This window comes from Rhinolophus sinicus, linkage group LG06 (genome assembly GCF_036562045.2).
Source record: "Rhinolophus sinicus isolate RSC01 linkage group LG06, ASM3656204v1, whole genome shotgun sequence".
Taxonomy (NCBI): Eukaryota; Metazoa; Chordata; class Mammalia; order Chiroptera; family Rhinolophidae; genus Rhinolophus; species Rhinolophus sinicus.
Window position 1 is genome coordinate 31,392,367 of NC_133756.1, and position 26,153 is coordinate 31,418,519.

The 26,153-nt window shown below is 39.9% G+C and overlaps 1 protein-coding gene across 3 annotated transcripts in view; it reads left to right on the forward strand.

Annotated features, from left to right (window-relative positions):
- Window positions 1-26,153, forward strand: part of ROR1 (receptor tyrosine kinase like orphan receptor 1) — a 368,707-nt gene that overhangs the window by 187,587 nt on the left and 154,967 nt on the right. For 2 of the 3 annotated variants that reach the window (XM_019731569.2, XM_019731600.2), the window contains exon 2: window positions 24,057-24,128. The exons of the other annotated variant lie outside the window; for it this stretch is intronic. In XM_019731569.2, the coding sequence (XP_019587128.1) occupies window positions 24,057-24,128 (72 nt within the window). The remainder of the gene's footprint in view (window positions 1-24,056; window positions 24,129-26,153) is intronic. 3 annotated transcript variants of the gene reach the window in all.

A 26,153-nucleotide genomic window follows, 5' to 3' on the forward strand; every position in this document is an offset into this window, starting at 1 on the left:
AAGAAACTGAAGCTTGGAAAGGTTAGGAAAACGAGTTCAAGGTTACGCAGCTAGAATCTCGAGGAGCAGGGAACAGAACCCTATTCTGTTTTCCTTCAAAGCCCAGGATACTTTTTGCTTGACCACATTGCCTATAAAATGGGGATGGTAATAACAGTTACCCTGCTTGCTTTGCAAGCCTGCGGTGAGGATCAAATGAGACAGTAATTGGGAAAGCACTTTGAAAATTGCAAAGCACTATATAAATATATGATATTATTCTAATGTATCACTGGCCTACAAAAACACTATTCAAACATTTCATTTAGGAGAAGACACACCAGACCATTATTCAATAAGATAACACCACATGTGATCCTTTTATCATTTGAAGAATGTTTACGAAGCCCACAAAACCAAAGCCATTAGGAAGGTTTTGTTTTCTAAGTAGGCTCAGTAAACTTGGAGCAAGCTCAAGAAGTCTTTAAATAGCCAGGAAGTTAAACTGAAGAGACTGCATTAAGTGCCAGAGAATTGAATGTCCTTTTCACAGACTCTGGGAGTTTAAAATATATGATTTTGATAAATGAGAATATGCTGAAGAGCTGCTTTCAAGGATTTGAATCTGAATCCCATTGGTGCTAAAAGGAGCTATAATAGTAATACAAAATAACAACCATAATTAACACCAGTGGAGTAGTGTGAAGCTCATTGGCTATCCAAACAGAGTCCCTGGTTAACTAGGTATATAACCTGGGCAACTTATTTAATCTGTCCTTTAGTGTTCTTTCCTTTTTTTAAAAAAATATGTATATATGTATGTATGTATTGAGTTTTAATTGTATTTATTGGGGTGATATTGGTTAATATCATTATATAAGTTTCAAGTGTACAATTCTATACTACACCATCTGTATATTGCATTGTGTGCTCACCATCCATAGTACAGTCTCCCTCCTACACCATATATTTGATCCCCTTTACCCTTTTCATCCTCCCCCAAGCCCCCTACCTCTTTGGTAACCACCCTTCTGTTGTCTGTGACTCTGAGTTTATTTGTTCATTTATTGCTTTCTTTTTTATATCCCACATATGAGTGAAATCATGTGGTTCTTATCCTTTTCTGTCTGACTTATTTCGCTTAGCATGGTACTTTCCTCATTCATCCATGTTGTCGTAAGTGGCATTATTTCATCCTTTCTTATGGCAGAGAGTATTCCATTGTGTATATGTGGCACGTCTTCTTTACCCAATCATCTATCAAAGGACACTTAGGTTGTGCCTTAGTGTTCTTACTGGTAAAATGGGATAATAGTACCTACCTTGTAAGACCTTTGTGATGATGAAAAAAGTAATTGGAACAGTGACTGGCACATAGTAAACACTCAATAAAAGTTACCTCATACTATTATGATTTATTAAGCACATAAAATATTCATGAACAACAGTAGAAGAGAATGTGAAAAATATCCAGCTGTAGTAATTGAGAGCCTCCCATATGTCAGGCATTATGCTCCATGCTATATATAAATTATCTCTTTAATCATCATAACAAAAGTCAGCAAGAGATTGTATTATATCACTCCCTCCCCCATTTTACAGATACAGAAACTGAGGTCCAGAGGACACTGTGCGATAACCTGAATTTCTCTCTGAAAGTTCTTTATTCTTTACTACTTCCCCAAACTACCAAAGCCTGGCAGCTAGTAGCAAGTCCTCTGCCTCTAGATCTAATTGATTGATATTGAGGTTGTGGAGGACTGTCCAGTGCCCTGAGCTCTGCCCACACTGCTGAGAAAGGGGCAACCAAGGGAAGGAAGACCCCTGTAGAAGTGATGGCTAAAAAAGTGGAGGTTGGTCTTTCCACACTTTTTCAGGGTTCTGAAGCTAACCTGTGATTACACTCCCCAGTTAGGGCTATTTTTGAAGCTGCTTTGAACCAGATTTTACGGTTTTAGAAATATTCAGTAGGCCAGGCTTGTGGGCTGGTACTTAGCAATCCATCAAGTTTTACAACTGGGTTGATTTAGGATGCTATTACAACAGACCACCACTTGAAAACATCTTTTAGCTCGCCATTGTCCAAAAGAAAAACATCCTGATTCTTTAATATTATGGTAGAGTGGACTAAAGTTTGGCCTTCAAGGTCCAACAGACTCACGTCTGCACCCTGGCTCTGTCATCAACTAGCTGCATGATTTTGAGCCAAGATTAATTTCTTAGAGCCACAATTTACGTCATCTACTATATAATGCTTCCTTGCCAGGTTATTGTAAAGATCAAATAAGATACAAAGGGGATGCAAAGTATCCTACCTGAGTGTCTCCCAGTAGGCGATTACCAAACATTAGTTCCCTCCTTTTCTCTTAGCAAGGCAGAGATAATATTTTCTAAACAGGCCTCTGTCTATTTATTAATAGGCTCTCTTTCTGTGTGCCAAGTTGAAACATGCCATTCCCAAATTTGCCACAGGAAGACCAAGTTGAAACATGCTATTTTCAAATTTGCCCTAGAAATGAGATCATTTATGTAGAATTGCCTAGTTTAGTGCCTGGGACAAAATGAGCTCCAAACAAGGTGGAATGAATGAAAGTGGCCGAATACTAGGAGAGAGGGGTATTGGGAATATTTTCTTCCAAGTTATCTCCACAGATTGTCCTGGCAACCTCAAACTGTGAGACGGATGGGAATGGAAGGAAGGCATCTGGTCAGTGAGAGACAGCTCCAGGGCCTCTATACTGCTGCCCCCTCCCCCTCTAAATATTTCCCCCATACCAGTCACATTTAAAACTTGCTATTTGTCTATCGTTAAAAGGGTACCACATGGAATAGGACTAAATTAAGTGCATAGTGATTGCCTTGTAGTTCAGACAGAGAATTGTTCCTGGCTAATTCTATCTTGGATACTGGTCCTGTAATTGTCATTAGGGTGTTGGAGGTAGCTGCTTCTGTTGACTTCATGTTGACTTTCTTTGCATCAGAGTTCCTGTGCAGAAGGCCAGTGAGGGCTCGTGCAGCCTTCAGGAGTTGGTTTGGGGATGCAGCCCTTCCTGGAATTGCATTTAGGCCCCAGACTTAAAGTGCATTTTCATGCTGATGTTTTTTTTGGTCCTTTTCCATGTGTTGGATAGCTGGAAATGGACAGATTCACAGTAGGCAGTCTCTTTGGTTTCTATAGGAACACGCTTAATATCTGACATCGTTAGCTCATTAACTGTTTCACCTATGTGAATTTTCCAACTAATTGAAGCATTCCCTATTAAATGCCAAATGGTTTGCTGTTTAATGGAAATCTTCCTAATGGATTGCCTACATACCTCTGTCTTCCTTAAGAGAGCTACCTTTCCACAATAATGCATGGTCATCATTCTGAGTTATTGAATGGTGCTGCCATAGGGTACATACCCACAGTCTGTTGAACTCTGGACTAATTGCCCCAAGCTGTAAATTTTTTTTTGAGTCCTTGGGTGTCCTCTCTTTTTCTTCAGAGTACTTTCTAGTTATCTACCTCCATCTCCTTTCCTGCTCTCAATTTGTTGTGTCTAGTCAACGCTGGACTGGGAAATCTGATAACTGAGCTTGTGAAAAGTGTGTATAAACAGCTTCTGAGGGAAGACCATTTTAGCTTTTCTAAGGAGTAAGAGCTTCAGTGCATAAATCTAGATTGGCTCACCAAAACAGAAAGAGTCTTTACTTGGACCATATTTTGTCAGATATTTGTTTATCTAGTCTATCGAACTTGAGTCACAGGAACCCAATCCAAATGTTGACTCGGACCTCCACGTGACTGCTACCTAAATGGTTCCTTAAAGTGGGATTTATAAGACCTTCCAAAGATTTAGTCAATATTTTCTTGTTTACTGCCAGGCACTGAGCTAAGCATTGGCTGTCTAGACAGACATAGCCCCTGCCCTTAGGACGCTGAGCATCTAGGTGGGAAAAAATATATTAATAGAAATAGGTAAACTTGAAAAACAGAATTAAGGGGTGGATAAAGGTTCTGTATAGCTCAGAAGAGGGGATGATGTCTGCTTGGAAGGATGTAAGACAAGAGAAGAGAATTTGCTTCCTCTCTGCCTCCCTCCTTTATTTCATTTATGTCTTTCTGTATTTCTCTCATTACTACATTCAGTCAACATTTATTCAGCACCAACTGTAGTCCTGGCACTGAGATTACAGTAGTAAATGAGACACTGAACAGATATGATCCCTATCCTAGTCTGAATATTGAAGAATTTGAATGGAAATGGGTGTTCCAGTACAAAGAGTCAGGGGCTGAAAGGGAAGGGTGTGTTTGGACTGGTGAGCTGTAATTGAGCATGGCTGGAACAATGGGAAACAAGATTATACAGGGCTTTGCATGCTCAGTTGAGGGCTTTAAACTGGCAATAGATGGGCAGTGAAGGTTCTAACCAGGGGGATCTTAGACAAGTGTGGCCATTTGGTGGGTGGATTATGGTATGGAAGATGAATAGCAGCCGGCAAGAACCAAACCCACACCATCTAATAAATTATATGTAATTTTCAACTTCACCTTTAGGCCTTAAATTCTGGGTTTTCTGCCTCAATTACCCAGAATCCCTCAATGGCTTTTCTGTTGTTTCTGCCTTTCTCATTTATTCCCTTGAACGCTGTGACACAGATCCAAGCAGTCATAAGCTATAGGAGGTACAAGAGGCTGCCTGAATCTGGGAAATGGCAAATAGACGAGTCAGCCATGGTTTTGCTGTGGAATGGTTTCAGTGGAATTTATTAGTGACTGAAATGCATCCCCTGTAGTACTGGTCCTTAACCCACATCGTGAGGATTAAATAAGATAATAAGTGTGAAATTCTTATGCCTGACCCATAAGCGCTAAATAAAGAACAGTTGTTCTTAACCATGTTTATTCCACTTTGTCATACTGCCTGCCAAAGTAGCGTACTGCCTTTTTTTCAAATATGTGGGCTCTCAGGTTCTCCCCACTATTCTTTTAGTTTCTCAACTGTAGGGACTGGTTGTGTGAGTTTGGATAAGTTATTTAATGTTACTCTTTGTATCATACCGACTTTTAATTTTGATTATTTAACGTGTCATGTCCTGATCAGCAATGCAGACACACACACATGCTTTCAGATAGCAGCAGAAATTCGGTTTTAATTTATCATTGCTTTTAAACTGGAAGAAAACCTGAGGGTCATGTTCCTGGAGGTTTTAACCAGAACAACATTCTCTTTGCATTTTCAATGTTCCTCAGTCCCCACTTGGCTGGAGCGACTACCTCTGGCTTCAGTTAGCTATTTACATTCCTCTATTTTTATATAAATTGTGCTATATTAGCATATATTTCACACTGTGACCTAGTGTTTCCCAGATCCTTTAAGCCAGGCTATTTGTACATTAGTCAACGTCAACGGAAGTAAAATCTCAAATTGAGTGCAGACTATAGCCCTGCTACATTGCCCACTCTGTCATGCTGAAATGGATCCCTTGTTCTAAGAAGATTTGCTGTGAAATACAGTCTATTTACATTAAGGAGACCTCTGTATATTTAAGGCGTAATTGTTTCAGGGCCTTCATTAATTCTTGAACTGCAAGACCTACGTTTTCTTTTCTTGTATCTTTTCTATAACAATGGAAGTCAGGGGTTTCCAAAAAAATTACAAATTGGTCCTCATTAAAATGGAGCTGGAAATGGTTTTCTGGTAATATGCTTTACAAACAATGAGAGAATCTGATTGTAAATCAACTCCAGGACCCAGCTGTCTCAGGGTCCAGGCTTGGAAACTCCAGGATAAAAGGTAGTCTGTATTTTTATGGAAAAATAAAACATTTTTTTCACTTCTGTAATTGATGAAGTGCTTATCTTGTCATAGAATTTTAGAGTTGGAAGGGATCTCAGAGTTCACTTAATACAGTCCCTTCCAGGAATAATAATCCCTTTCTCAGTATGTCTGACATATGGACATCTAGTCTCTGTTTGAACACTTCTAGCCATGGACAGCTCACTTTTAAAAAATATAGTGGTTAACTATACATAACATAAAATTAACCATTTTTATCATCTTTAAGCATACAGTTCAGTGGCACTAAGTTCAGTCACACTGTTTTTATCACCATCATCACCATCCATCTCCAGAACGTTTTTATCTTTCTAAACTAAAACTCTGTATACATTAAACAATAATGCCCCATTACTTTCTCCCATTCAGTCTCTGGCAACCACCATTCTACTTTCCGTCTCTATGAAATTGACTGCTCTAGGTAGCTCATATAATTGGAATCATATCGTATTTGTCCTTTAGTGAGTGGCTTATTTTACTTACCATAATGTCTTAGCAGTTTATCCTTATTATAGCATGCATCAGAATTTTCTTCTTTTTTAAAGTTTAATAAGATTCCATTGTATGTATACACCACATTTTGTTTATCCATTCTTCTGAAAATGAGCACTTGGTTTCCCTCCACCTTTTAGCTGTCGTGAGTAATACTGCTATGAACATGGTATGTGTACAAATAAGTGTTTGAGCCCCTGCTTTTATCTTTGGGGTATATACCCAGAAGTAGAATTGCTGGATCGTATGCTAATTCTATGTTTAATTTTTTTGAGAAACTGCCGTACCATTTTCCACAGTGGCTGTACCTGTTTACATTCCCAGTAGCAATGCATAAGCATTCTAAATTTTCTACATCCTCACCTACTCTTGTTATTAGGTTTTAAACTCTTTTTTAAACTGTGTGATTGTAAGAACATGGACTTTGTTTTTGAAACTTGGCTCAGCCACATACTCATTGTGTGAGTTTGGACGAGTTATTTAATCTCTCTGTGCCTCAGTTTATTTTTTTGTAAAGTGTGAATAATAAAGGCGATGATGGTGATAATTAGAATAAAATTATGAGGATGAACTGAGACAGTTTGTGTATAAACTATGTAGTTCAGTGTCTGAAAATAGGAAGCTATCACTGAATATTTGCTTTTAGATTTTTCGTGGTCTTTGATTAGTCCATTCTCTTTTGGGACCGCGCTCAGTGTTAGGTATCTTTTTTATTTTCAATTAAAACCTGCCTTGGTGTAATTTCTGTACCTTGTGTTTAACAGTTGCCTTCAATTCATCAGTCTTGATTCTACTGTTTATAAATAACCTCACAGAATAAATCATATCTTCCTTCCGCATATCACCTCTCTGATATTTGAAAACAGCCATTAGTCATTCATGAGTCTTCTCTTACTTTGACCAAACATTCTGGGTTCCTTCAACTGTTTCTTAAGTGATGTGGTTTCTCGGTCGCTCATCGAGTGTTTCAACTGACTCTGGACTGCAGTTTGTCTGGTAGGATAGAGTGACTGGAAATTTCATTATCTCTCCGATTCTTTTGGTTTTACTCCCTCACAGTGACACTTATAGGGAAGAATGGATGTGTGGATATCGGTGAATGAGTTAAATAGTAAGTTGCCCCTCGTTCTTCCCCAACATTCTTTCCTCATTGCTCAGAATGCCTGATGTCTACAGCACTTATTTTATTCACTTTAGGATCAGTCTTGCATCATTTGAAATTTTCTCCGCTTGGTTTTTCTCTTCTTAGCTATCAGCTCCTTAAGAGGGAGCAGGTAGTCCCAGCTTCCATACCTTCCTCATAGTCTCCCAGCAGCCAGAGGGCACAAGGGCTGTACTTGTGAAATAAAACGGAGTTGTACTCTTAGATGTGGAGCCGTGTGTTCTGACAGAGTCACACGCTTCATTGAGATAGGCCTTTTCAATTGTTGAAGTGAACACCTGAAGACTGCCCAGGAAGAGCAGGCTGGGTATGGAGGTATTTTGGCTGAAACTCCAAGCAGCACTTTGTACTTGGGTCTTCAGACATGAAAGTCTAGGGAGGGCTTGCTTCAGCCCACCCCACCCTGTGTAATTCATTGGTTCTCCAATGCCAAGTGAAATTGCCAGTTTCCAAACTTGCCCTTAGGAAGGATGAATGGAGGGCCTTGCAAATACTGGTGCTGTTTTTGAAAGTTCCAAAGTAGTTGAAAGTATTCTGCATATTTCTGGTTTACACGCCTTACTCATCTAAATGCCTTTTCTTTTTGAGCTCTTTGACATCCAAAAAGACTTTTTAATTTTATTATGAACCTTTGTACCCTTCAAAACAAAATCCCACACCTCTTTTCCAGAGAAGGGAAGTTGTATTTTTGGTTGAGGATGAAATATTTGTATAGCACTCTCTCCCAGCAACTCAATTGTATGTTTGAAAACCTAGTTACTCATGTATCATCCTCCGAAGCACATGTCATATGTTTACATAAAATAAAAAGGTAAAAGCCAGATTCTTTTCCTTTCAAAAAACAAAAAAAAGCTGAAGGGGAAGGGGGAATAACTCATTTTCTTGGCATTTTAATAGAGTACCCAGAATCCTCCTAACATGAGGCACTATTATAGTTGAAAGCAAGTTAAAACTACGTGTAAACTAAAAACCCTGTCTTTAGTAAAGAACTGGTAGGTTCACTTGCAATTGACATACGTGAGCTTGGGTTTTGTGACTTCCACTTTAACTACTCACAACATTGAAAAATATTTATCTATAGTTCACAGCCATTTTTCAAATATTTAGGGTTGCCAGACTGCTGACATGCAATTAAATCAGCTCTTATTTTGCAGAGTCAAGGCAATGTGGTCACTTCTTAGTTTGCCTGTTTGCCACATATGCATTTGGAATGATGCCATCCATGCCGGGTGAGGAGCATCCGTGCACAGGCATTTTACACCTCACAGTGTAGAAAATCAGCCAGTCACTAGTGAATGACAGGGAGAAGCAGCTCTTCTTCACCCCTGTGGTCACCATTGTCTCCCATGTCTAATTTGGGCTGTGGTTGGTTTATTCATACAGCAGATTTCATTGTTTATGATTTAGTTGCTATACCCGTTGAGATCTGCTACCTGAGGAAGTTTACAGACATCAGGAGTGAATGCTTTTGCATTTCTTTGAGGTCAAGAAAGGAAGGCCTAGGGGTGTCTTTGCACAAAGAAGGAATACCCTAAGGGGGATTATCGGTAGCCGTTAACCTCTAAGTGTGTTAGAGAAGCCAGTCTACCATCACCAACATGGTTGTCATGAAATGTGATGACCCTTCTCTCCTCTGTGTCACCTTTCTTGCTTGACTAACTCTGCCTCTCACATTTCACACTTCAGTGTGGAGAACATGATATGACAATAGAAAAGGAGAATGTAAATAGTGATGTGTGCCCAGTATGACCAAAATTCCCTGACCTTATGTTTTAAAATTGTAACTTCTGGGGATAATTTCTTCTTCTTTTTTTGTCTTCTTCTCTTTTCTCTCTTTTTCTTTCTTTCTTTCTTTCTTTCTTTCTTTCTTTCTTTCTTTCTTTCTTTCTTTCTTTCTTTCTTTCTTTTCTTTCTTTCTTTCTTTGGTTTTCTGAACTTTTAAAAAAGCACAACCCTTGTAGGTGTCAAATAGAGTTGGTAATGTAAGTACTAGATGATGACACATTAAATGCCAGAGAATGGAACAAGCATCCTTGTACTAGGTTAATTATGTCATGCCGACTTCAGCTCAGGGTATGTGTGTTTAAAGAGATGGAATATATACACACATCATAGGAAAAAGATTTAATTAGTGATGGTTTAAGTAGAGACCACTGCAGATTAGGGGACAGAACCATGGGCTCAAGTCTTCACTGGCCCCTTTTTAGCAATGGCTTTTGGCATATCACTCTCCAATCCTTGTTTTGCCATAACTAAAATGTGGATAGTAATACTTCAGTAAATGTTTGTGGAAACATGTATAAAGGTGCTTTGTGAATGATCACTGATATTTGAAATGTTACTCGTGATTGTTCTGCTAGTTACTGTTGGATGTGCTGAAGTCCTTCTCCCCGTGCATTCCTCTTCCCCCTGCTGACTGCCATCACAGCGACCCCTCGTTACTGTGTGAGCCGTTAAAGCTGATACTGCATCTTTTGACCCATGTCCCTTTCTGCCTACCAATCAGTGAGATTCAGCAAATATTAGGTACCTAATAAGTGCCTGGCACTGGAGGATATAAAGATGAGTACTCCAAAAAAGTAAACATGTAATGAACTGTTTGTAGTTCCCGAATTTGCTTGGCTGCCTGGACAGGAGAGCCTTTTGTCTGCCTAGCTAATGTCCACTTGTCCTTCAAGAGTCAACCCAAGGTCAGCATCCCTTGGTAACCTTTGATGATCACGTCTATTATTTTCCCACCACTCTGATGTGGTGCCCTTCCTCTGGGGTCCCATAATGTACTGGGCGTACCTTGAGAGAAACACTCATTGTATGAAAGAGAAATCGTTGAGTACTCTTAAACAAAGAAACAGACAGACACTCACATTTTGCACATGGTATAAAAATTTTTAAGTACAAAAAGATATATAATAAAAAGTAAGTCTCCTTCTCACCCCTGACTTGAAGGTCCCTCCCCCCCGCAGTTCTCCTCCTCAGATGTAGACACTTCCCAATTTTTGTGTATCCTTTTTATAGCTATATGTACATACACATACACATATGTGTGTGTTATATGTAAAAGAATGAATATTTATATAGTCATGCACCACATATGACCAACAAAGTTTGGTCAACGATGGACCACATATATGATGGTGATCCCATAAGATTATAAGGGACAAAAAAAGATTATAATGGAGCTGAAAAATTCCTATCGCCTAGTGGCATTGTAAGGTCATAGCACAACACATTATTCACATGTGTGTGGTGACGCTGGTATAAATAAACCTACTGCATTGCCAGCTGAATAAAAGTATAGATCATACAATTATGTCCAGTATATAATACTTTGTAATGATAATCAATGACTGTTACCTCTTTATATGTTTACTATCCTATGCGTCTTATCGTTATTTTAGAGTGTACTCTTTCTACTTACTAAAACAAAAAAGTTTGCTGTAACACAGTATGCCGTGTGACGCCAGCAGCAGCCTCATACAGGCTTGTAGCCTAGGAGCAATAGGCTGTAACATTTGGCTGAGGTGTGTACATCTAGGTATGTGTAAGTGCCTTCTATGATGTTCACACAATGGCAAAATCACCTAACACGGCATTTCTTAGAATGCATCACTGCGATTAAGCAGCGCATAACTATACAGATAAGAATACACACACACACACACACACACACACACACACACACACAGTATATGTATGCATATATATATATTATATATAACTATGTATTATATATGCCCACAAATACAAGAACATGCAAACATTTTTTTTTTTTTGCTTTTTACACAAATACGCATAGTTTTCTATGTACATGTACAGTACTTTGCTTTTTTTTCTTATTTTAAAGATATATTTTGATGATTTTTTTCCCCCAAATCAGTATATACAGAGCTGCTTTATTCTTTTTAACAGTTGCATGTGTTCCATTATAAATTTTGGGTAGGCCCTAATTTATTTAACCAGTCTCCTTGTTGTTAGACAAGTAGGTTGTTTTCAATCTTTTCCTGTTATAAACAATACTGCATTAAAAATCTTACATAAATATCACTTCGTACATGTTTAAGGACATCTGTGAGATAAATTCCAGTATGTGGAATTGCTGTTTACAGGGTATTTGCATTTAAAATTTTCATAAGTATTGCCAAATTTTACCAATTTATGCTCTGACCAATATAAGGGTCCCTGTTTCCTCATATTCCCCTCAATATAGTGAGTTATCAAGCTGTTTTTAAATTTCTAATCTGATTGGGAAAAATGACATCTCATTGACATTTTAATTTACATTTCCTGTATTATCAGTAAGCTTAATGTGTTTTCATGTATTTAAGAACCACATATATTTCCTTATGTGTAAATTGTCTATTTATTTCCTTTGCCCACTTATCTATTGTATTCTTGGGTTTGTGTTTTTTTTTTTCTTGTTTATTTGTAGGAGCATTAGCATACTATATTATGGCAGGTAGCCCTTTACTTTTTGAGTTACAATAATTTTTTTTCCTGGTTTCTCATTTGTGTTTTGATATTATTTTTATTCACTCGTAGAATTTTTAAAATAATTTTTTAATTGGGGAATATTGGGGGACAGTGTATGTCTCCAGGGCCCATCAGCTCCAAGTCCAGTCACCTTTTTCAATCTTTAGTTGCAGGGGGTACAGCCCACCATTCCATGCGGGAATCGAACCAGCAAACTTGTTGTTAACAGCGCGCACTCTAACCAACTGTGTCATTCCACCATCCCCCTTGTAGAATATTTTTAATGCAATCAAATTATCATATTTCTTTTTATGGCTTTTAGATTTTGTGTCAAACTTTGAAAGGTTTTTCCACTCCAAGTTTGCTAAATAAATTTCTCCCATGTGCTGAGGATACACTTGCTGGTTGGGAACCTTGAGGCAGCAGGTCAGGAAAAATGAGGGCAGCAGAGAAGGATTATGGGGAAGGCCTGATGACTTCTAGTCGATGAATCATAATATGGGACCTCGACTGTCAATTCAAGGCAAAAGCAGCAAAACAGAACCAGTTTGGTTGCTTCTCTCTCCCAAGCGGTTCCACCAGTTGCAACAAATTTCCCCAAATACCTTGGTCACCTCTGTCTGAAAATGGATGACCGCATTCCGTGTGGGAAAGATATACACCTTCTCTAAGCAAAGCAGCTATTAAGAACATTCTCTTATCAGCCGGAGATCAAGTAGCCCATCTTGGTAGGTGACATACATGAGTGAACAGGCTGCCCCATCCATCATGTGCTCGGTAGCATTGGTCATTCCTGTTCACTGCAGTTGACTAGGAAGACCTCCTGAAATGCTGCTGTTTGACAGTTCTGTGAGGAGGAAGAGCCCTCCCTTTTTGCATCAGAGGGGCTTGCTACCGAATCCAAAGCATGGTCTTGCATTGCTGTGAAAAGTTCCCATGCCTACAGCCACAAATACCAAAGCTGCTTAAAGGCTGCAGGTAGACCTACATTTCAGATGCAGATATCAACACCTGACAACCAACTCAAAATGGTTTCCATCAGGTTTGAAAACCAAACTAGTCTTACAGATTGGTGGTGGAAGAGGATAGTCACAAAATTAACTACATGCAAGATTATTTGTCTCTCTGATAAGACAATGAATAAAAAGTATATTGCACGAGGGAATGACCAAATCACCAACTTTGAATAGCAATTGCTCTTAGTTGATCTTTGTGTTTATGGATGCGGGAATATAATTTCTTCCAGATAATTGCTTGAATCTCTTAAATATGATCAATGAGCTACCAACACCCAACCCTAGGGTGGCTCACTCTAGGAGGCAGTTCTTCATTGTGCTTCACAGCAGTGAGAGGAAGCTCCTCCCCCATTTGTTTCTTCCTTTAATTTCTCAAACTTATGTCTGAATACACAAGAATGTTTGAAATTTGGGTAATATATTTAGGGGAAAGACTGTGGGCTCTGGAATCAGAAATTTCTGACTAGATTCAAATCCTGGCTTTTCAACTATGTGGTGTTAGGCTTGTTCTGAACCTCATTGAGCCTTAGTGTTCTCATCTGTTAAATGGGTATCTATTACCCACTAATAATGCTTTATAATGAATGACCACAAAACTTAGTGACCAAAAACAACAAGCATTTATTTATCTCATGAGTCAGTGTGTTGGCAGGCTGGTTCCTCGGTCTGGTATAGGTCAAGCCAGTCTTGGCACATTCTGTTAGCCAAAGCAAGTCACAAAGGCCAGCCCAGATTCAACTTGAGGAGGTAGACTCCATCTCTTCTGGGAAGAACTACAAAAGGGTGTGGGTTCAGGGAGGAATGAATTATAGCCATTTTGCAATCTTATACGAATAAGCGTGATAATACATGGAGACTACAGTTACTATTATATCACCTATGCATTCAGAAAACACTTGTTGAGTGCCTACTGTGTGTACAATGCAACAGTTGATGCTGTGAGTAATGTAGATATAAGACCTCATCTTTAGCCTCAAGAATCATATCATGTTTCCCTGAAAATAAGACCTAGCCGGACAATCAGCTCTAATGCGTCTTTTGGAGCAAAAATTAACATAAGACCCGGTGTTATGTTATGTTATATTATATTAGACCCGGTCTTATAGTAAAATAAGACTGGGTCTTATATTAATTTTTGCTCCAAAAAACGCATTAGAGCTGATTGTCTGGCTAGGTCTTATTTTCGGGGAAATATGGTATAATCTTAGTAAAGAAGTACACTGCAGCAATTCTAGGTCATCTTACAAAGTATAGTGTCTTGAGAGAGAAATAGATAAAACACTTTGGGATCTCAGAAGAGGGAGAGATTAAACTAAGAGGCTCTGGGAAGGGATTCTGGTCCCAACTTATGCTCTGCGTAATGTTCCCCTCTATTAAATTTTAATTATTGATCTCCCCAGGCTATCAATAATGACATGGTACAGGAAACCCAGTCCAGACGGGCAACGCGTTTTAAACTGGAGCAATTTGAGGTAAATTAAGTATTTGAAAATTGCCAGCCGTCTTGATCCTACACGCCCAGGCTAATATGGCCGGAGCAAAACCATCTTACCATCTTGCAGGATAACAGTAATCCTCCTAAACGTACCTCTCTGATTAAAATAATTTCCACTAATCCAGGAGTCTCACAATCCCATTAACTTAAACATTTGGTTTCTAGGGACAGCCAGAAGGTACAAATTATACTTTCAATAGATTTCTTTTCTGAAAACAGTTCTTTGTAAAAAATTTTACTCCTCACTCTTTGGAACTTTTAACTGATTGGATTAACAGTGTGCTAGAGGGGATTATAAAAAACACACCAAAAAACACCTTAAAATTGGGGAAGAGGCTTCATCATCAGTGTAATAGAGAGCCTGCGTGGAGCCAGGTTTGGGTGAGAAAGATCGTGGTTACGTTCTCCTGGCAGCTGATGACATGCCAGGGGACCTTAGGCAAGTCTCAGGCCGAGTCTGGGTTTCCTCAACTCCAACCAGGCTATGATTATCTCGGGCCTTGATCCTTCACATGTGGAGTCATGAGCTAATGTCTGTTCTGTGTACAGACTTTCTTGAAAGGAAAAGTGCTACCTAAATACAAGGTACTTGTATTACTGTAAGGTGCTTGGAATCTTAATTGCTTTTTCAACTGCATCCAAAGTGGGCTTCTCTTTGTCAGAGTTGTACGTGGCTGAGAATCAAAGCTGAAAAGGGTTTTGTTTCTCTCTCCTCCTATGCCTAGAGTAGGATGACTGCACATTTTTAGAGCGTGCCCAATTTGCCCATTTGGTGGCGAGCTCCATAAACATAAAATTCCCAGCCATTGAGTTCCCACGTCCTGTACTAGATGCTGGGTGAGACAATACTGCCCTGCTCTTTACAGGTTGATAATTTTCCTCCTAAAAGTCTAATTGGCTACATCGTTGGTCAACCAATTAAGGGAACCTTTAAGTTAAACATAAATATTTGGCTTTGAAAGACATTCAAGAGGTACCTTTTTTTTTTTTTTCTTGGTTAAGATTCTTTGGGCAGTCTCAATATTGAGGTTGCTGACCACTGTGGAATTTGATGATGAAAACGAAAGTTTAGTTTTAGTCTGCCAACTCTTTTTCCCCTTAATTCTTAAATGACATTAAACATCTCAGTTCATTTAAACCTTTTTTTGCAGGCATGTCATTATTTGAGTTTCCCTGAACTGGTGGTTTATAGCGGGCCAGTGTTAGGCTGGTTACTCACCTAGGGAGATTTAATCGTTTAGGGATAGGGGTTGAAGGATCTGTATTTGTTTAGCTGGGTGACACTGTATTAAATACCCTTCAAGCTGTATCTGTGGTAAATAGAAAACTCTTTACCGGATAGTGATAGCTGTTACTTTGCTGAAGGTTACCACTGGCTGGGCACTGATCTCACATCTCCAAGTATTTCCCTAGTTAATCCTCCTCATAGTGCTGCAAGGGCTTTACTATTATGCCCATTTTATGAATGAGGAATGGAGGTTTTCGAGGTGTGAAGTAATTTGCCCAAGGTCTTAAGCTAGTATGTGACAACGCTGGGATTTCAACATGAGTAACTCCGAAGTCCACACGTCACCTTGTATGCCTCTGCTACGCTGCCTCCCACCTAGCTCACTCCAGGATAATGTGGAAACCAGGGAAGGACACAAAGGAAGTGTGAGATGTGATCCTTGCCCTCAGGAAGTTCACTGTCTAATCAGAATGAAAGGGAGAACACTTACACGCTGGTGGCCAAAGGATATGTGGACCATAGAATTAAATGCAAACTGTAAAGTAGAAAATTAGAGAAATTCCAAGTGCTTTTTTTTTCTTTTTTGTCTTTTCAATAGAAAATTGAGTATCACTGAGTTAGCAGATTTATTTATTTTTCCTGTTGAACTGCATGTTGTTTTGCTATCACTTAAACGTAGTTTGAAACAGAAGTATTCTATTTGAGGTTCAAACACGAGCAAGATTTTATTGATGTCAGCATTATACTATTGCAAAAAGATGAAATTTGTGCATCAAATAATTCTGTTTGCTCATTGATCTGACTGGGGCAGAAGTCATTTAACCTGTGCAGAGTGCCATGTTGAACGGACAAATATTTTCTCTTTCCGGGGCCAAGTGTAAATTCGAAAGGTGAAAGAAAATGGAAACTTAGAACCTCTTAGACAGGTTAGACTAAACCTCTAGTCCTGGCAGATATTTACGTTGCTAAGAAGATAAAAGCACAAAAGACCCAGTCTTGGTTGATGAATTGATTTAGGAAGTGTGTAGGGCTACAGCTAACTCACTAAACCTAGGAGAACCATTTTCTATTTCTAATAGAAGTCTCCGTTTAGTAGCCAAATTCTGCAGGCAAGGTCAGTTATGTGATTATGGCAGGGGAAGAGATCCCCCCTGTAGAGTCCTCAGCTTTTTGTTCACTTCTTGCCTGTTTTATTCAAGGAAGGAAATTAGAATATTCAGGCTTCTTGTGTCCATCTCAATCTCTTGCTCTCCAGAAACCATATAAGGTTCATTACCAAAATATTTGGTCAGGGCTTGCTCCTCCAAGACTGAGCTAAGTGTCTTTATCCTCACCCCCACCTCCACACCATACACAGCATTTTTTATACTATATTTTAATTCTGTGTTTACTTATCTGTGTCCCTACCACAGAGGAAGCTCCATGAAGTAAGGAACAACCTTGATCTCGTTCACCATTACATCCCAGTACCTAGTTAGCACTTATCTAGTTTGGAGGAAAGTAGATGCTCAATAAATATTTGTTGGATGGATGGATGGATGGATGGATGAACAAACAGATGCACATAATCTCATTAAACTCCAGGTGAAAGTAAGGAGTTTTAAAAGGAATCCTTTCTGGCTGTCTAGTTTACCAAAGTTCCTATGACTTTAGGCAACACCCAGCACAACTTAACTTCATTCCCATTGTATATAGCATTTAACCAAGACTTCATTTCTTTTGCAAGAATAAACTCCCAGGCTGTCACGGAATTGCAGCTAGGAAAGCATCTTTCTTGGTTCTCTTGTTTCTTTTGAGTGACCGGTGACTTTGAATTGGCAAGAGACAATTACAGGGTAATAGACTTTTACTACAAAATGGATTGTAGATTGTGAAATGAAAGTGTGCGTGGGCCACACAAAGGGGAAATTTAAATGGCAAACACCAGAAGACAAAGACAGATGACACAGCAGGATGAGTAAGAAGGAAAAATTGCCAGGAGGCACTTTTGAGGGGAAAAGCACATAAGGAAGAGCAGCCAAGTGGAAATCAGAAGAAAAGAGTGAAGTTTGTTGATGTCACTGGAAATCTAAGGTGTCTGCAGCACCTGAAAGGAAATGAAATAAAACCTCTGTCGGGAGATAAGACCAGTTTCTGAGCTAAGCATTTTTTCAACACGCTTCCTTTTTAGCTTTATTCTGTCTTTGACAACTTGTTCTGAAGCCAGAAATAAACTAATTCTTTTGTTGCCCTAAGCCTCCATTGAGTGGCACCGTGGGTGTATGAGGGAGTGCTAACTTTGGGTCCATTCATTTGGACTTCTTGGAGAATATCAAGGTTTGAGCAACTCTGAAATTTCTCTTAGGACTTTGCACTGGCCCTAAGGAGATCCTATCTCCCGAATAACTAGAAGAGATGTTTCCTTTTTATCTTTAAGGAAAAAACAAAAACAAAAACAAATACTCTAGAAATCCGTGGATTTTGAAATTCCTCTTTGTTTACTTCTTGGAAAAAGTTACTATTATATAATTGAGTATGACCATTATTGGGTTATTTGCACTTTCCCTTATGTGCCATAGTATTTCTAATACACAGACCTCTTCTAAGACTGGAACAATTTTTTCTATGCCCTGATCCTTGGGTTTCCCATTCCTCTATCTGGAAGATGTACTCTTTCTCAGTGCTGTCTTGGAACCCTCTCTTTACCTCTCTTGTACCACTTATCACATATTTGGTTTGGAGTCAAGGCTTATTTAACATTTCCAACATGTTTTACAACTTATTTGTTTATTATTCTTGCACGTAACTTCTAGATTCAACTTCCTTCTTACTGAAATAAAGAATTTAGCACAAAGGCTGTGAGTTCCTAACAGTTGTATTTTTAATACACAGAAAATGGAAACAACCAAATGTCTGAGGTGAATGGTTGAACAAAGTATGATACTTCCATATTATGGAATATAATGCAGCACTGAAAAATAACAGACCATTGATACACATAACAAATTGGGAGGATGTCAAGGGCATTGTATGAGTTTGTTTATATAACATTCTTGAAATAACAAAAATCATAGAGATGGAGAACAGAGTAGTGGTTGCCAGGTGTTAGGTATAGTTGGGAGGAGAGAGATGGGTGTGGCAGGAGGGAGATCTTTGGGGATGACATAGCTCTTTGTCTTGATTGCAGAGGTGTTTTCATCACATGTACATGTGATGAAATGACATGGAACTATACACACATTGTAACAATGTCAAATTCCTGGTTTTGATGTTGTACCATTATTATGCAAGTTGTAACTGTGGAAAGAAACTCCATGAAGGGTACATTGGAACTCTGTGGTCTTGACACAGAGTTTTCCCTACACTAGAAGTTTCCCTTCCCCTACCCAAGTTCTGGAGGGACTCCAAGAGTCCCAGCAGCTTGTCTGGGCCATTGGGGGAAGTGTGTCCAGCCCCTCCCCATAGATGACAGACTTTCCCAGTTTCTAGTAAAGTCTTCAGGCAAGAACTCAGATCTCCCTCTGGCCACATCTTTGATTTTCAAAATGAGCATTGAAATTGCAGTACCCAGCCCGGAAGTCCTATATTTAAAGGCACCTTCTGTGTTAGTTTCCACTTAAACTATTCTCTTCCTTGTTGGACCTGAGAATGTCCGTTTTTTTCAACTCAGCTGTGCATTATGTTTTTTCTTGTGATATTTTATATGGTACTCTGGGTGTTTTTAGCCTGCTTGGGGTGAGCTGGCAGGACTGACTCGTGGGTTGGGGAGGCCATTTCTGTCTGCTCCTATTGCTGCTCTGTCACACTGTCTATAATTGTATACCTGTACTCCTCTCCTGCTAGACTGTAAGTTCTTGAAAATTGTTAGAGACCAAGTCAAGCTTTGTAATCCCAGTTTTTATTCATAGAAAGTGCTCACACACATGTGTGTTGAATGGATGTGTGAGTGAGTGAGTGAATCTCTAGAGTTCCCTGGAAGAAAGCCCAAGTCTGATAGGTTTTAAGTAAGACAGTTTTCAAGACTATTTGTATTCACTTTAAAGGAGATGTGTGTCATCGTGATGCTTTGTGTAGCATAATTCCTTTATCTGCAAGAACTACATGTGGTCTGAAATATTAATTTAACGGATTGAAAAAAAGAAGAAGAATAGTATTTCCAAAGGGGAAAAAAAGGCATTTAAGTGTGACTCAAGAAGTATTCCCTCTCCTCCCTTTGTGTCGCCCACCCCCTTTTTAGGTTTTAGAATTAGGGAACCAAGCACTGTGGAGAGAAGAGTGTGGCCTCTGCAACTGTTTCTCAAACTCCTTTCTGCAGAGCTTAGAGCGACAGGGGTCCTCTGGGGCTGAAGGGGGCTTAAGCCATAAAGCAAGTGAGCACGCCTTTTAGTCCCCACCCCACCCTTCATTTGGGCACAATTTGAGACACTGGCTCTGCCTTCAGACTACCTGGGTTTGATCACAATCCCCATCTCCACCCCGAGCTAAGTAGGCAAGTGCCTTAGTACACATATCTTTGCCTCAGGTGCTTCAGTCTTAAAATGGAGAGAATAATGGTGCCTACCTTATAGAATTGTTGGGAAGATCTCTAAGCACAAGCAGAGCCTCTCAGACATTGAGAAAACCTGGACACCTTTCTTGTTGTTGTTGTTGTTTAGGCAAGTTCCTTTATATAAGAAGATGCCTAACACCACAAATGTTGGGTTATTTTTAATTTTTCTTCAACAAATTAATGGCTTTGGCACATTTATAAGCACTAGGCACTGGGGTAACCACTTTTCCCCTCACACTTTCTGACCAGTGGATTGGACACAGATTGCATGAGTATGCGGGTCTGTGCCTGTGTAACCTCACGTATCACTGGATTAGGATACAGGATGTGTCCTGGCTGGGTGCTTCTCGGAAGAGTTGCTGCATCCTATGAACGTTGGGTCTCTACCTGCCACCTGCTGAGATGAACCAGTAATATTTTTGGAGAACAGAGGCTTTTATCAATGAGGAGGCTTCAAAGCTTCCCCCCACCCCTCCCAAATAACACTCCCACTGTGCAGGCTGAAATACCAAAACCTTATGGTTTGCAAAATCAGTGCCAAAAAGTCAATCGTCAGTGAAACTGCCAAGATAATAGCTCCTATTGATCAAATCAGGAGAAGAATGGTTTGCTCTCCTGCAGAGGTCAGGAAAGATAAGAGCTGGAGTTTTCTAAGACTTGCCTGATTTGCCTAAATTGGATAAAATCACATCAAAACACTTATGTTCTTTGAGAACTGGTGACCAATTCAGGAAAACCTCACCAAATGAAAAGATTGGCTTGGATTAGGAAGGCATGTGAAATAAAGTCTTTCTAAAAGCCTGGCTTATGCGTTATTTCAAACTAGACAGCGACAGAACAGCTAACTGGAGCACTATGTCCATGAGAGGATGGTTGCTGTCTGCCTTCACACTGGACAGAGGGGAAGGCACAAACGGTCTTGAGTGTCCCCTCTGTGCAGGGTGCCGTGCACGGCTCTTTTGGTCTATTATCTAATTTAATCCTTACTGCCATCCTGTGAGATGGCTGTCCTGTCCCCATTTTCCAGGACGTAACATGCTCATGGTCACAAAATTAGTCAGTGACAGAGATTAGTATTTTAATCTAGGTGGGTATTTCCATTAAATATCCTACTGTCTCCTAGTTGGCACATTACTGATTTGCTCTTGCCACAATAATTTTACACACAGAGAGGCTGCCAGCCCAGTATGAAATATCTCCTGATCCTTTTGCCATGGTGAGGGGAATGGGAGAGACGCTGAATCCATCATTGCGGATCGTACAGGGTCAACACTGGCAATCATGTCTCTCTTTAACGCTGCTGCTGACCCTGGAATCAATGGACGTCATATTGAGATGTGCTTAGCCTGCCTTTCTGGGAAGAAAATCTTATTAAACACCATAATTTTTAGGGGAGGGGGGTTACTAATATTGAACTTTCCCACATGAAGTAAGTGAAAAGTTTAATATTAGTAATTTTAATTTTTAAAAAAGTGGCCTCAGAAGGTAATATTTTTCGGAGGGCAATTACTCATATTTAAAAATATTTATGTTTTTGTTATAATTTTGTCTGAGAAGCTGAACATGTGGCTATCTGAAGGAATAGATCTTGAGGCCGAGCACAAAATTCCTTAGAATCATCACAATCCCTAATGAGCTTGTAAATTAGAATCGTCTTTGCTGCCACCCAAGAACCAAGTGGTAATCATTGTCCAGGGACACGTGAGGGACAGTTTCCCTGTTCCCAGTGCCAAGAAGCATTTGTCAACAGTCCCAGATTATATTCAATCAGCAATTCAAACTCAGGTTAGAAAAACCAAGTGACATGCAACTAACTTTCTATAAAATTAATACCATAAAATGAAACCTATGTTGCAGGCATTTTAACTGGGAGCAGCAGTAAGATGAAGCTATGAAAATATTGAATGTAAATGCTGTCCAGATCTGTCTTAATCCCACCACTTCCCCACCTTTTGCTTCTGTGCCTGAAATGCTGCCGGAGCTGCCATGCTTCTATTCCCAAGCTCCCTGAAGTCTAGGTGTTGGAGTGCTTGATGAGCCTTTTTAGAAGGCAAACCACAGTAGCCCCTAATAGTGCAAACAAGGGACTATTATTCAAAGAGCCAAAGTGGGTGGCAGCAGGATGGGATCAGTGTGGAGTTGCGGTTAGAGTCATATGCGGAGGGTCCCAAAATGTAGACAATTAGCTCTTCCTGGTGAAATCACCTGCATGAAATAGCCATTCTAGGACAAGTGGTTGATAACAGGAGCACTGCCTTCCACCGTGGTTTTGTGTTAAGCATTTTTCTTTCTTGGGTAAGCTTTTCTTTTTGGTTTCATATTTTGGAATTCAGTGTGCTTCAAGATCCCTGCCCTCCTGCCCCATCTGACTTCGGGTCCCCTTAAAAGAATCTGTGCTTTTTTGGGGGCTCAGGATGTGACAGTTGACTGGGGCCATTAGCGGTGGGGCGAGTATGTGTGGTTTGTCTACTTTCTTTCCAGCTTGCTTTCTTTTCCACCTGGACAGGGAAAGAGGCAAGCCACGGAGGTATGCACAAACCAAACAACGCTTTTGTCTCTGCTGTGTGTGGCAGGTTGATCGAAGACCCAGGAGACAAATGACAAGTGGGCCTCGGCAAGGTCTCCGTGGGTAAACATCCTGTCCTTTGGCAAAGCTCACTGATGATGGCGTGTGGCTTCTATGGCCATGCGGCAGGCCCCAGCAGTAAAGAAGGAAATGTAGAAAGTATGCTTATCTAGGTGAAAAGGTGAAGTGAGAGAGAGGGAAGGTGGAGTCTGACAGATCTTGATTTGAATCCCAATTCTTCCACTTACTAAAGCTCACCTTATATTCCAACTCAGATCCACTTTCAGTGGCTACCTAGAGTACTGTGTTGAAGGACTCTGAAGCAGATCCCAGGTTTAATAGACCAAATGGCCATGATTGATAAGTGATGTCTGCACCAGATTGAAGGAAGGGTCGTGACAGTATGGGTGCCATATGTCTAATGACCTAGGCTCTGGGCTCTCTGAGATCCTGCATAGCACTAAAGTTTTGTAATACAGTCTGCGTGTGTGTGTGTGTGTGTGTGTAGATGTCCCCTAAGGGGAGATTAGTGCAATCCTATTAAAATGTGCTAGTCAGGTGGGATCATGGCTTATATTTTCAAAAACATTGTTTGTATATTACAGTATATTAGTGAGGAGTTTTAACATCTTCATAGTATATGATGCCCTTTAGATTGTGGATTTGCATGTTTCCGTTAATTTATGGTAGTTTTAAAAATTGTAAGTTTAGTTACCAAAAATGACTCTCCCTAGTCAAAGCTTTCCTTTGCCTCGACTTAAAGTTTCAATATAGAAATTCAATATGGAAATAAATTCAATATAGAAATTCAATATAGAAATTCAGTATAGAAAAATGAATTTTTCTGTTAATAGAAATGCTATCCATTCACAAACACGAATGAAATCAGCAGCAGGAGCAACATTACCCTTGGTTTTCATGGGAAGGCTATAGAATAGATCCATCCAAGACTAGTCTTCTTCTAACAGCAAATGGAAAAGTTTACGTTTGATAATGTTTGGTCATTTCTTGCATATTTGGTTTTGCATTAATGAAATATTTGTGCTTTAATTTTCAAGCCCGTGTGTTAAAATATTCAGGTCTGGCCTACAGATTGTTCATCTGGATAGCCTCTATAGAGCAGGCGCCTCTGCCTGGCAAGTCGAGCAGCCATTCCAGTTTAATAAGCTATGGAATGGCAGTGGTCTCTCTCCGAGGCAGGGTCTTTGGAAATCTCCTGTAATGCTTCTAACAGCCCATAAGTTACTGTGGTTAATATTGCCCTTGTCTTTCTCCCCTCCCTTCTTTTTTCTTTTCAGAAACAGAGTTGTCAGTCACTGCTGAGTTAGTGCCTACCTCATCATGGAACGTTTCAAGCGAGCTCGACAAAGGTACACAGTGGGGACACACTGGGGAGGCGGAGGAGGGGAGGTGTGAAACTCCATTTTGAATCCTGGCATGGCCTGCTTTGAAATCCACTGCTTTTTAGATCACTAGAAGGAGGTGGGGGCCAAAATAAATTCCCAGCTCACTTTGTGATCATTTAACATTTAATGACTTGGAATTCTATTATTTCTGGAGCCTCTCTCTCTCTCTCTCTCTCTCTCTCTCTCTCTCTCTCTCTCTCTTTCTCCTTTCCCTTCCTTTCCCTTCTTCCTCTAAAATGTTCCACATGGTGAAAATGCTTCAAGATGTGAAATAGGGTTTTTCCTGACCTTCCTGACACTGCCTCTAGTGGATTTTATTTAGGGGATTTGATTCCGCCTGAGCCCGGATTGATCAGAGCTGTTTGCTGGGTGACCTTTTACAGAATATTTGATGTGCTTGCAGAGTTCAGGGCAGAGTCTCAGGAATGTTTGTAATTACCTGTGCATACAGATGGTGGCTTCCTCTGTGCACGTGGGGAGCAGGTTCCGGCGATGAGGTTGTTGTATAGTATTAATTAAGCCCTGCCATATGCTAAGCACTGGCTACTCTAGAGATCCTATGTCTTGGAATGGAAAATCAGGACACAGTCAAATCCCCTGCAATTGGCTCATCCTACCTTTCCAGCCTTGTTTCACTTTAGTCCCTTTATGCCCCTTTGTGCATTTCCAGCCAAATTTGTATTTCTTTTTATATATCCTGTGCTTTTCTGCCTCTCTGCTTTTGTCTAAGCTTTTCTTTCCACGTGCATTGCCCTTCCTTGCTGGCCAATACCCATTCTCTGCCTTTTACAGGGCAGCAAATCACTTTTCCTTCAAGTCCAAACAGAAAGTCTGTATTGGCCACAGTCTTATGTGATCCCTCAGCAGGAAGTGGCCTGTCCTTCTTTGGAAGTCCTATAGCCCTTTTCTATGTTATATCATGGTGATTTACATACTTGGCTATCTCGCCCATAAACCTGGAAATTCCTTATAGGTAGGATATCTATCTTGTTCTTTTTCTTTCTGCCTGTCTCCATCACAAAATCTAGCAGAGACTCCTGTTCGTAAGAAATCCTCAATAAACATATGTGGAATGATGAGTAATACCATATCGAGGGCCATATAGATGCATGGGCCACGTCCAGGTGTATGTGTGCAAATACTCACATTCAACAAACTGATTAAGTTTCTATTTTAGTACAGGCGTGAGTCTAGGTTCTGGGAGTGTAGTGATGAAAGGAGCTCCAAAGTCATTGTCAAAAATTGCGTTTTATGATCAACTCTCTTTTGTCTGTTCATCTGTTCACTGGGAATTGTATTTCCTCTCTGAGGAGAGAGAACTTTATAAAACAGTAATAGGCAAAGCTATTTTGCTGGTTATACTTTTTAGGTATTTTAGGGTGGTAAGAGGAGGGGGCATGTCGTTTCACCTTAAGTCAAAGGCACTTAGGATCATTTATTGTCAAATTTGATCTGGACGTTCTTTTTCTAATTATGGATTAAAACAGGGACTGCATGTTATTCTTCTACATCTCCAGCACCAAGCACAATGCCGAGGAGGCAGTAGGTTCTCAAGGATGTGAACTTAGTTGGCCAGCTCCTTATGGCACCAACAAAAAAAAAATGACACTATTGCATATACTATGTTATTTATCATGTTCCAGTTATGACGATAGAAGGACATCAATGTGTGATAAGAAAGGTAATACAGAATTGTACACCTGAAATCTATGTAATTTTACTAACAATTGTCACCCCAATAAATTTAATTAAAAAAAAAAAAAAAAGAAAAGAAAAGAAAGGTAGTGGAGGCATCGGTCAAGAACGTAGCCCGCCAGACTTCAAATTTCTACCAGACCAGCACTGTAATTAGCGGTGGTTGCCCTTAAAGAAAGAAGTAGTGTCAGTAGTAATGAACCTACTGGCCAAAAGGCTGGGTGGACTGAGGCAGGCCTCAAACTCTTGTGTTTGTTCAGTATGGCCTTCCAGAGAGCAGGGATGGTTTTCCAG